Here is a 12,315-nt window from a genome sequence, read left to right on the forward strand (position 1 = left end):
GAGCAAGAACAAAACAAATGACAAGAAGGGAAACGACGAGCTGAATGTAGACAGGTCAGACGGGATGTGACGAGGCAGGGCACGGCCGAGTGTGTGTGTGTGTGTGTGTGTGTGTGTGTGAGGGAATCTAAATGAGTTTATTCTTAGTCCTGTTGGAGCGGCTCCTGCTGTGACTCTGTGATGATGGGACAGAGGTCAGACCTGGTCCTGAGTGTGTGGCTGGAGAGGAGTGTAACAGAGTGTGTGTGTGTGTGTGTGTGGGGTGTGTGTGTGTGTGTCGTCTGAGGCTGTGACGTGGCGCTCTCTGTTCACAGTCCTGCTCTTTTCATAAATGAGGCTGATGTGTTTTTCATAAACATTATTCCTCCGTTAAGTTCTTCAAAAGGAAAAAGAGAAAGAACAAACCACCACTGACGTGAAGGAGGTGAAGAATAGTTCAGCGCACATACACACACACATACACACACACACAAACATACACACACGAACATATAAGTGCACATCGATACACACAAACAAAATGCTTAAATGATAAAAATCTAAGTCTCTGTTGTAGTTGATCTACTTGACCTACTTTTGATTGATTTTGTGTGCGGTCAAAGCCTGATGTGGTCAGAGGGTCAGAGGTCATCAGGGCCTGAGTCGTACCTGGAGACCACTGAGCCACACACACATCGTTCTTTGTGATGAATCTTTTTATATCTGACACACTTTGGTCTTAGTTGTGTTTTTATTGTGCAGGTTCTGGTCAGTCCGTGTGTAGAGCTGTAGTTTTACATGTCTGCGCAGAGCTGTAGTTTAATGTGTCTGCGCAGTAGTCGTGGCTGTCTGCGCAGTAGTCGCGGCTGTGTGCGCAGTAGTCATGGCTGTCTGCGCAGTAGTCGTGGCTGTGTGCGCAGTAGTCGTGGCTGTGTGCGCAGTAGTCGTGGCTGTCTGCGCAGTAGTCGTGGCTGTCTGCGCAGTAGTCGTGGCTGTCTGCGCAGTAGTCGCGGCTGTCTGCGCAGTAGTCGCGGCTGTCTGCGCAGTAGTCGCGGCTGTCTGCTCGGGGGGCTGTGGTGCTCCTCAGGTCAGCACAGGGAGGTGTTTGAGCTCCTCACGCTGACACTCTCTGACACTCTGTCCCTGCAGCTCTGCTTTGAAACCTCACCAAAGAAAGAGGAATATAATAGGACTAAAGTTTCACAATGATTTATCTATTGTGTTGTGGGCTGTGGGGGCTTTTTGTTCTCGCCTCACTTGGGCTTCTTCCGTCCTGGCACGGCACTGGCCCTGCAGGGAATGCCACTCAAAATGGGCAGAGCGACCTAGCCCCGTGATGCCAGCTCAGTGCTAAGTTTCGGGGGAGGCGTTGTGTGTAGTAGAGATTAAGACCCGGCGCTCGGGACGCCATTTGGACGAGACACCTTTCAACCCTGAGGGATCAGGATGGCACTGGGAGCAGACACCCTCGCCTGACCTCTCACATGAGCAGCGCTGCGGAGACAAAGCCGTGTGCACAGGCAAAAGCCCAGCGCCATTAACCCTCGCTGTGCCACACTCACAGGCCAGGCTCTGGTTCACAAGGAGCCACACACTCCACTTCCTCTAGAACAGTCCCCACTCGAGTGGAAAACACACGGTTCTGGATGCACACAATCACAAACTGGCTCTGAGAATTTACTTTCTTCTTTTACAGCAAATAAAAGTGCCAGTGAATTATGAATTGAAGATTACAATAATGTGTTTGGTGAAAGGGTCTGACTTTATGACAGAGTGTCCTTCTGTTCAGAGTGAGGTTTAACGCTCTGGTGTCGTGAAAGACGATGTGTGAATCCACTGCATTATTATGATGTGTTTATAACAGGCTAATAGATAATGTTATAATGTTATAATGTTATAATGTTATAATGTTATAGATAATGTTTATTGAATTATACCAAAGATTGTACGAATCGAGCTGCTGCTGGTGAATGTGAAAAGTTGTGAGTGTGAAAGTCGCTCCATAGAAACACAAGAGAACATTAGTCCTGGGAGTGTTGGTGGAGGGGAGCAGTGAGTTTGGCTGGAGCTGGAGCATTTGCATAAAGGGTGAGGGCAAACTGCCCGACTTTGGGGAGAGGTTGGCACCTCGCCTCGCCGTTGCCGACTGGCAGAATGAGGAGCGGCCGAAATAAAAGAACCAGGGGAGAGAGAGGGAAAGTCTCAATAGTGCACCTCTTGTGTGAGAGAGCGGGCCTTGGCTGCACTCGCGGGGCATGAGGGGTGAGCGTATCTCTGTTCATTATCTGCTCCATTCTGTGTCTTTGTGGAGCAGGAGGTTCACAGGCCTCGCTCTGCTGTGGACGGCCGCTCCGCCGTAGAGTCCGGAGGTGAGTCCAGGACACCAGGACTTCACCAGACTCGCTCCTGATGCTCGTCTGGGACGGCCCCACGGGGTCTGAGCGGGCCGGTCCCACACGCAGCACATGTGTGAAGCATCACTAAAACATCATAATGTAAACACTGGTACAGTGCACTCAGCATCTATTACATTAACTTCTGTCTTCATGAAACTGAACACGGCCGCAGCAGATTCAGGCCATATGCGCAAAACGATTTTCTTAACTCTTTAAAATGTATCCCATAATTCAGTTTGAAAACTTTAATTCCCATCAGCTTTATTTATACAGAGTCTGGATAAAGATTTAACCAGACTCTGCTTTATCAAGATGAGTCGCTTTTGTATTTTATAAACAAATGTCTAAAGTTTCAGTCGAGTCTGTTCCTCCAGGTTCAGAGGATAAAGATCTCACAGAAAAAACACTCGTCCAACTGTATTTTAGGACTAAAGTTCAGCGAAGACGACAGAAGCTTTGTCTCTGCACAAACCCACGAGAGGAGCCAGAACTGTGGCTCTGGAGGTGGCTCTGTCTGTGTCTCTGTCTGTGGCTCTGGAGGTGGCTCTGCTCGTGGCTCTCTATGTGGCTGTCTGTGGCTCTGTCTGTGGCTCTGTCCTTGTCTCTGTCTGTGGCTCTGGAGGTGGCTCTGCTCGTGGCTCTGTCTGTGGCTCTTTCTGTGGCTCTGTCTGTGGCTCTGGTCGTGGCTCTGGTCGTGGCTCTGCTCGTGGCTCTGTCTGTGGCTCTGTCTGTGGCTCTGGAGGTGGCTCTGTCTGTGGCTCTGTCTGTGGCTCTGGTCGTGGCTCTGGTCGTTGCTCTGGTGGTGGCTCTCTATGTGGCTCTGTCTGTGGCTCTGGTCGTGGCTCTGTCTGTGTCTCTATGTGTCTCTGTCTGTGTCTCTCTATGTGTCTCTGTCTGTGTCTCTGTCTGTGGCTCTCTATGTGGCTCTCTATGTGGCTCTATTTGTGGCTCTTCCTGCGCCTCGTGCCACAGATGACTTCCAGACTTTCACACGTTGTCGGGCTTCGGTGTAAACAGCCGTAAACACAAACGATGCTTCGGTGTCACGGGGTGAAGCTCTGGTTTTATGTTGTGGTCAGAGCTGAGTCTGTGTTTGAACAACTCAATGAAAAATGAAAACGCACTTATGTTTTATGAGACGCGGTTTATGACACAGAGAACTCTCCCAACGCACAAGGTTTTATCATTTATTTAACACTTTAATACACGAGCGAGATGATGATAGTAATAATAATAATAATAATAATAATAATAATAATAATAATAATAATAGTCGGGTTAGAACTGAAAAGAACATTGTAAATGGCGTCGTATCCACTGTATAAACCTTAAATCACAGTCTCGGTGGTGTGTTTGGGCTTTTTATTCTTTATTCTTTTATTCTGTTCTACATTCAGGTTAGTGACCTGCAAAAAAATCTAGTAATTTAATCTGATAGAAGAAACGGGGCTGTTTCAAATTGTAGTGTTTAAAAAAATATATTAAATTCAGCGTTGTTTTTTTTCCCAGTTAAAATCCAAGTCTTGTTCGTGAATTTTAATTTCAGGTTGAACATGAGTTTTATTTAATGAGGACAGTTTAATAAATGTGAGGGATTATAATTATACAATTAATAAACATGGTGCATTTTTGAAAAGTAAAGTATTTTTGAGCATGTATTTGTTAAAGAGGCTCACACACACACACACACACACACACACACATTGTTTTTCTACCTGTGTGTTGTTGTTGTTCTTGTCGTTGTGTTTAAATCATATTAAGCCTTTTGGTTTATTTGGTTTATTGGTATTTGTTTGTATAAATGTTACAATTGAAGCTGTGGCAGTGAGCCAAAGAAATGAATCACACACACACACACACACACACACACACACACACACACCACACACACACACACACACACACACACACACAGCTCTGTGCACGTGGATGTTTTTCCACACATTTTTTTAAAACACTTTTTTACCCATTTGAATTGTAGTATTTTATTTTTCTGACCTGTCTGTTCCTCTGGGCCCCTCTGAGCTGCGGCCTGCAGAGGGGCCCCGGACTCTGCGCACACACTCTGCGCACAGAGGGAGCGGCGCAGACTCTGCGCACACACTCTGCGCACAGAGGGAGCGGCGCAGACTCTGCGCACAGACTCTGCGCACAGTTGCGCTGCTCTGGTGAAATGTTCCAGAGGAGTTTTTTTCCTTAATCTCAAACGATGTAAAGATAATTATGTGACGTCAGCGATGAAAAAGCCGCGAGCCACGAGCGCAGCGTCACACGCGGGTTCACGCGGGTTCACGCGGAGGAGGCGCGTGCAGGAGGCGCGTGCAGCGTCACGGCGCACTGACACGAGCACGAGCTTTTCACTGTGAGATGTTTTATATTTTTATTTAGCCTAAATTTACGTCATATTTGTTGTTTTTGTGGAAAAGGAAACGCGCTTCCGTCGCGCGCTGTGGAGACTTCCTCTGGTTATTCTGACGCCTTTAGGACCAGCATGCACCGCGCAGGCCTCTGTCTGTGGACCAGCATGCACCGCGCAGGCCTCTGTCTGTGGACCAGCATGCACCGCGCAGGCCTCCGTCTGTGGATATTTACAGCTTTTTTTTTTTTTTACAACAAAACTTAAACCTGAAAACCTCCTGTTCAATGTGTGGAGAATGTGACTGACAGGGCTGAGTGTAGGCCTGTCTGACTGTAGGCCTCTGTCTGACTGTAGGCCTCTGTCTGACTGTAGGCCTCTGTCTGACTGTAGGCCTCTGTCTGACTGTAGCCTGTCTGACTGTAGGCCTCTGACTGTTGGCCTGTGTCTGAGTGTAGGCCTCTTCTCTGTAGGCCTCTGTCTGACTGTAGGCCTCTGACAGTAGGCCTGTTCTCTGTAGGCCTGTCCTAATCACTCCCTTGATCTCTCTGATCGTCTCAGTCGTGCTGTAAACACCTCGCTCTGCGCTGAACCGTGTCTTGGTCGTTTTTTCCTCGTTCTGAACAAAGGTCAGTGAATGTGGCACAAAGAGATAAGACGGGTCGGGGCTTAGGAGGCCTACGGGCAGAGCTGCGAGTGAAGCTCCTACAGATACAGACAAAAACAACACTTTGAAGTCCACATCCCCGTTTTATTATTTGTTTATTAAAGTGAGTTGTGGTTATTTGGGAAGAAGAGATAAAAGCAGACTGTGCAGAGTTAGCTGTAATAAAGGGTAACATCATTTTGTTTTTGTGATAATCTAAAAAGTAATTCCATGTAAGTCCTTTTTATTTGCCAGATCCTGCTTTATTAAATTCTAGATCCTTTCTTTGTTCTATAGGCTGCACACACACCTGCCATTATTCTGCAAAAACACTAAACAAATGTTCATGCTTTCTTCTTAATTCCTTCTCCTCATGTTCCCTTTGCCCATATTTTTAGGTGACGGCAATCGTCGTCTTCTCCTTTTTCCACATTTCTTCTTCTTGCGTTTGTGTGTGTGCGCGTGTGTGTGTGAGGCGTATGCTAGTCTGAACAATCGGCACTCGGCCCGGCTCGGCTCGGTCCAGATGGGTCTAGCCCCCTCTGCAGCGGCACCGACGAGCCAGCCAGGCGTCCAGGCAGTCGGCTCCCCGTCCGGGTGGCCAACCAGGCGCTCCCTCGTCCAGCTCGCCAGCCCTTACCCCCCCCTCCTCCCTGTCCCGCTCGCCTCGCCAGCCAGTCCCGTAGCCTTTGAGCCAACCTAAAAACAACCTGCCAGTCAGCCGCGGGCCCGTTCCTCCTCCTCCGTCCGTCCGTCCGTCGCAGGCCCGGGGTCGGTGCAAAAGAAAAACACCCCGCGTTACGACCTCAGTTAAACGTGTTTGCTCCCTCGTTTCAGGCTAATAAAACAATGATGGAAGCGTATTACGTTTGCAGCGCTTTGAAACTCGAACTCACCCTCGGTCGGTTTGATCTGCGCCCGGGCCTGGGACGGAGGAGCGGGGCCAGAATCAGCCTAATGGTCAGACAGGAGCCAACGAGAGGAGGGGCCTGTGTGTGGGGTCTGCACAGAGACGTCCAACCAGACCTCCATTTTCTTCAGGTTTTTATTTATACAGCACATTTAAAACAACGTCAGCTCGACAAAGTGCTTCAAATATAAAAAAACAAAATGAAAAAACACACACAAGAACAGTTTTTTCTTCAATATTTGCATTTGGATCGGACAAAAAAAGGGTTGAACTAACATTTTGAGAAGCCGTAGTTCCAAAAATTCAACATTAAAAACAGCAAGAATATTCCATAAAATCAACCAAAAATTATAAAACCCAAAACTGAGCTCAACCACACAATTTAATTATTATAAATCATATAAAAATCTCATTTCGTGGACTGAAACTCACATTTTGTCTCATTTTGTCTCAATGTCTCGCTCATTTCGACCATTTTAAACTTCATTTATTTCCCTCACGTTTTATCACAGACTCTCGTCCTAAAAAAAGACACATCCACCGTCCGGCATTTTCGCTTTTAACCCGCAGAGACCGGCGTAGACACAACCCGATCGTACGTAATAAGCCGAGCGCTATTAGCCATGACTGATCGGGTACAGCTGCTCTATTGTAAACATTAATACGGCATTAGCTTTTTACTGCTGCTTCACTTTAGTCACATTAAACGTCACGACACGAGCTCAGAATCCAGCTTCACCGCGAGGAAACTTTTTAACGTACGCGCGGAGCTATTAAAAGTTACGAATTGAGAAACCGGGGGAAAAAAAACGGGCGATAAATGAGCCAGTTTGGACGTGAAAGAGCGCGTTTTGAAGCGTTTTGAAGCGTTTTGAGCCATTTTGAAGCATTTTTGTGACGGGGAGCGCTTGTTTTTGGATGCTATTATTTCGCCGGGGTTGAAGTTGGGAGGAGAGGGAGATAGAGAGACAGGGTTGGATGGAGGTTGGGTGGATGGCGGATGGGTAGCTGGGTGGCGGAGGGGGCATTTTCTTTCCCCCCCCCCCCTCCTCTCTTTGTTTGTGTGGTAAATCCAGGAGCAGCTGCTGGACCCAGGGTCTAGTGGGATTTTGGGCCTGTTTTCTCATGCCATCCCATGCCAAGGTGGTGTAACGCGAGGAGAGAGAGGGAAAGAGAGGGACAGAGAGTGGCGGATGGGGGGGTGGGGGCACGAGTTGGAGAGGTTTTACTGGGCTCGATTGTGGCTACGCCGGTGACGCGGGCGCTCGGGTGGGGGCTTTAGGAGGCGGGCGCTGTCGGGATTGGACGCATGCAAAATGAATAAATATCCTTTGGACTTTGGAACTTGTCTATTTGGCTAATGATGTACCTTCTGCCCGCGCCGCACACACACAATCCCTGCTCTTTCTCTCTCTCTCTCTGCTCTCTTTTTCTCTCTCTCTACTACCACCACCACCCTCCCTCCCTCCCCCCCTCCTCCCCGCTTCTCGCTCTGCCATGTCTCTCTCATCCCTCCCTTTCGGTGCTTGGAGCGTGCGTATTGGCTGGGCCGGCTGCGACTCGGTGCCAAATAGGTGGGACCTGCGCACGTTGGCACTCACTCACTCAATGGTTAGAGAAGGAAAGTGGAGAGGAAGAGAGAGCCAGAGTTGGAGAGAAAAAGGGGAGAGCGGCATTCGGGTTTGCCAGCGGTCGTACACGCTCGGCCAACATTGATTCGCTCTTCTTGTTTTGCCGTTTTTTTTTTTTTTCCTTCTTCTTCTTCTTCTTCTTCTTCTCTACTCCTCCGTTCGCACCCCCCAAGTCCAGCCCTCTCTCCCTTCACCCGACTCGTACATATTATCGATTTGAAGTGAACTCATAGCATGCGCCGCTTTGACAACAACTTTTTATTCTTTACTATTGTTTTTTTTTTTTTTTTCTTTTCGTTGGGGGCTTCCACTTTCTAATTTAAACGTTTTTCCTAATTTGCACTTTTGACGTTGTTTTTAATGTGTCTTTTTTAAAAACAGATACACTTGCCCTCTTCTTCTGTGCTTTTGAGCAGACTTCTCGTACAACTTCGGCCACAGTACCTCCTGTGTTTCTGAGCTGCTATTACAACGCACCGCCTTCCTCCACCGCCTTCCTCCTCCGCCTTTGCCCCCTGACGCCTCTGAGGGACACTTTCTCAGCTTTTTTTTCTTTTCTTTTTTTTTGATTTTTCATTTTTTCTTTCTGGTATAGCGGTGTGACTTTTGACTTTTTGTACTCGTCGGGTTGAATTTATGATGAGAAAACAAAATGGTAACTACTCTGTGATTTCTTCTTTGTGCGTTTGTGTACACAATGTCATAACTGCAGTACGCAATCATAAGACGTGTAAACAAGTCAACGGCTGCTGTTTGGAGCTAATCTGGACGAGTTACTGTTGTCATGTCGTTTTTTAAAATCAAAATGCAAAGAAATGTAACGTTGCAGTGTTTGGCTTGGATGACTAGAGCTGTTTTTCTGGTTCTTCTCGTTGAAATGTATCAGAGTAAGTGTGTGTTTCATGTTGAAGCGGACAAGTGCCTGTAAGGTGTGTGTCTCCAGCATCCCTCTCTCTCTCCTCTCTTTCTCTCTGTCTGTTTGTCTCTCGCTCTGGCTGCTCAGTCTCTGAGCGAGCGCAGAGCAAGTGGCGCTCCTCCATGCTGCGTGCCGGTGCTAACTGCCTGTCTTCTCTCTTCCCCTCCTCACCCCCCGTGCCTCTCTCCCCATCCTTCTCTCCCCCGTTCTCCCCCTCCCTCTGCTCCTCCACCCTCCCTCCGTCCTCCTCTCTCGTCCAGGATGAATTCCACCCTTTCATCGAGGCCCTGCTGCCCCACGTCCGAGCGTTCGCCTACACCTGGTTCAACCTGCAGGCCCGAAAGCGCAAGTACTTCAAGAAGCACGAGAAGCGCATGTCCAAGGAGGAAGAGCGCGCAGTGAAGGACGAACTGCTGGGGGAGAAGCCAGAGATCAAGCAGAAGTGGGCCTCGCGCCTGCTGGCCAAGCTCCGCAAGGACATCCGGCCCGAGTTCCGTGAGGACTTTGTGCTCACCATCACAGGGAAGAAGCCCCCCTGCTGCGTGCTGTCCAACCCCGACCAGAAGGGCAAGATCCGCCGAATCGACTGCCTGCGCCAGGCCGACAAGGTGTGGCGGCTGGACCTGGTCATGGTCATTCTGTTCAAGGGCAGCCCCCTGGAGAGCACGGACGGGGAGCGACTGGTCAAATCACCACAGTGCACCAACCCGGGCCTGTGTGTGCAGCCGCACCACATCGGAGTCTCCGTCAAAGAACTGGACCTGTATCTGGCCTACTTCGTCCACACGCCAGGTATGTGGCCCCGGGTCAGAGGACCCAGATGCACACACACACAGACACTACACTCACACACACACTCACACACACACTCACACACACACTCACACACACTCACACACTCCAGCACTGACCAAACACACTGTGGTTTCATTTAAATACAGCACAGTAAAATATTATAATTATAGTGAATAATTGTAGCAATGTCTGTTAACATTATTTCACATTTCTTCACAGTATTTCTGTATTTACATTAACACATTTTTAAAAAACAGTAAAGTGTGTGTGAACAGCATGGTGTCGCTTTTTTACGGCTGCACATGAACATGATTTCAGAGTTTTATAGGTTGAAATTTAAAGCCTGTTTTTATGACGAATCAGATTACCCTGTCCAATGGTGTGTTCTGCTGCGATCAGTGAGACTTGCTGTTTATAGGATTGCCGTCAGTCGTCAGAGTGTGTGTGCCATGATAAGGCCATTGTAGCCGGGGATAGTCGCTTGGCCCCGGCCCAGCGCTCGTGTGTGAGGGAGAGTCTTGTGCTCCCAGGCCCCAGGCTGCGACTGCCTTCTCCGTCTGCCTGGATACTACACCACACAGGACCTGTCTGCCAAACGCACAATGCCTCGGACTAACGCACGAAACACAAGAAACTCTCACTCGTACTAATGCACACGTTTAGAATAAGGCGGGAACAAAACTGACACATAGTTTTAGATGCAAAACAGATCAGTCTTTGAGTCACTAATGTACACACTCCCCGAACGGCAAAAACAGCCAGACCAGAGCCGCACTGGAGCCAGACATTGTTGTGTGTGAGCCACCGTCATGGTGCACACGTCTCCCTGGGCCAAACATCACTGTAGTCTTCACATGCAGCCAAACACTGGCTGTGTTGTAGTTTTTGTCACATTAGAAAAAAAACACACACGAGAAACAGCATCACAGCGACCGCTCACACACACACACACCAAACACGTTTCACAGCCAAGTCCTGGAACACACACTGCCTCGCCATTGGCCGGCCACATATACATACAAACACATGCTCATGACCTAATGTTATCTCAGCTGGAATTTTCTGAAATTTCAAACAGTGCAGAACTGCTTCATGCACTTTTTCAGCAGCCGTCACACACACAATCTGCCCGTGCAGAAGTTTGTCCTTATTTATGTGACTCAGTCTCCCTCTTTGTTTTTCTCAACCTCCTGCTCTCCAAGCCAAACAGCGAACACCTCACACGGCCCCGGCCAGAGCCTGGCAGTAACAGCGGCTTAAGCGCGGATCCATCTGTGGCTGAGATAAAGCAGCCGCATTCAGCAGCTCTCACACCTAATCCTGCCAATATTATTACTACATGTGAGCCGCTATTTCAGACGTACATGTGATCACATATATGAAGACATTATATCAGACAATATTTATATTTGGTTTATTTGTAAATTATGCACAAAATGTAGATCTACATCTAAATTCTCTGTATTTACTGGACAGTGTAATTGAAATGTTATTTCTGTGCTTCTGTTGTTCTGACACTGAGACTCTGACCTTTGTGTGGAGAGAGGCCAGTGTCCTGAGTGTGAGTCTGCACCGAGCGGAGCAGCAGGAATGACAATAATAATCGTAATAATAATAATAAGACAGAGTAAAGAGTTTGTTCGGTGCAGTGATTAAAACCAGGAGCTCATTGTATGTTTTGTTTGCGTAGTGTTTTGTTGCTCTTTAGAATCGTTGTCGTCCTGGCTCCTTTTTGATCCCGTACACACTTTTGTTTTGTCTCCTTAAACATGGCCCTTATTGTTGTTCTCACAGAGGTAAAGCCTCTGCTGATCTCTTTTGTTTATATTGTAGTTGGGTGAGAGACAGCGATGGCGGGAGAGAGAGAGTGTTGGAAAGGAGAAGAGGCTGCGATAGTGATTGTTCTGTTTGGCAGCACCGAGCACCGTTGGTGTGGGAAGAAGAGAAAGACGTCTTGTGTTTTGTTTATGACAGAGTAGCAAAAGCTGCCACAGGGAATCTCTGGGCTTGCCGTCAGGCTTTCTCAGGCTGTTCAGCAGCCAGCCTTTGAGCGCGTCTCTCGTAACAGACCGCCACACGTAAACGTACGAGAAAAACTACGGCCACTCAGACCTGGCTCCACTGAACACACTGGCACCGAGAATCATCTGAGAACCATCTATTTTCTGGGGTAAAACTGACAAAAGTTTTCACTTTTAGTCCAGATTCCTCACATTGGCAGCAGATTTGAGCGGGTGTAAAAATACTTTTAGTTATTTTTAGTTTGAGACACTACTGAAGCTTCTTTTTAAAAGAAAAATAAAAGGCTCCATTTTACCTCTCGTCCCTGGACCGACGTCTTACTCAGCACAAATATGATATTTATTTATGATTGGAAAAAGTGAAGACAAAAGCAGCATTCGGTCCCAGGTTAGCCCTGTGCTCTTACTCATACTCTGGCTCTAATTCGTTATTTTCCTTTGTGAACCGTAAGTGTGATCATAAAAAGATGTTTCAAATGTGTTTCTAATCAAAAGTGCAGTACAGGAAATTTGCAGTCACTCCGAGGGAGGTGTGAAATGTGCTCGCCGTGCCATTTCTGCCATGACCGCTCCACACTCCACGCTCCGCGTTGCCAGATCCCTCCTCTTTCGCGCTATAGCAGCAGTCGAGCCTTGGACTGGCTTGTGAGAAAACCCAGAGAAAC

At 48.0% G+C, this 12,315-nt stretch overlaps 1 protein-coding gene across 27 annotated transcripts in view; it reads left to right on the forward strand.

Annotated features, from left to right (window-relative positions):
• Positions 1-12,315, forward strand: part of LOC117376736 (nuclear factor 1 X-type) — a 130,518-nt gene that overhangs the window by 33,692 nt on the left and 84,511 nt on the right. For 23 of the 27 annotated variants that reach the window (XM_055223345.1, XM_033973269.2, XM_033973324.2 and 20 more), the window contains one exon: positions 9,095-9,626. In XM_055223345.1, the coding sequence (XP_055079320.1) occupies positions 9,095-9,626 (532 nt within the window). Of the gene's footprint in view, positions 1-7,891; positions 8,574-8,937; positions 9,627-12,315 lie in introns of those variants that run through there. The other 4 variants (XM_055223355.1, XM_055223329.1, XM_033973300.2 and 1 more) reach the window with 4 other exon arrangements.

Source organism: Periophthalmus magnuspinnatus, chromosome 1 (assembly GCF_009829125.3).
Source record: "Periophthalmus magnuspinnatus isolate fPerMag1 chromosome 1, fPerMag1.2.pri, whole genome shotgun sequence".
Lineage (NCBI taxonomy): Eukaryota > Metazoa > Chordata > Actinopteri > Gobiiformes > Gobiidae > Periophthalmus > Periophthalmus magnuspinnatus.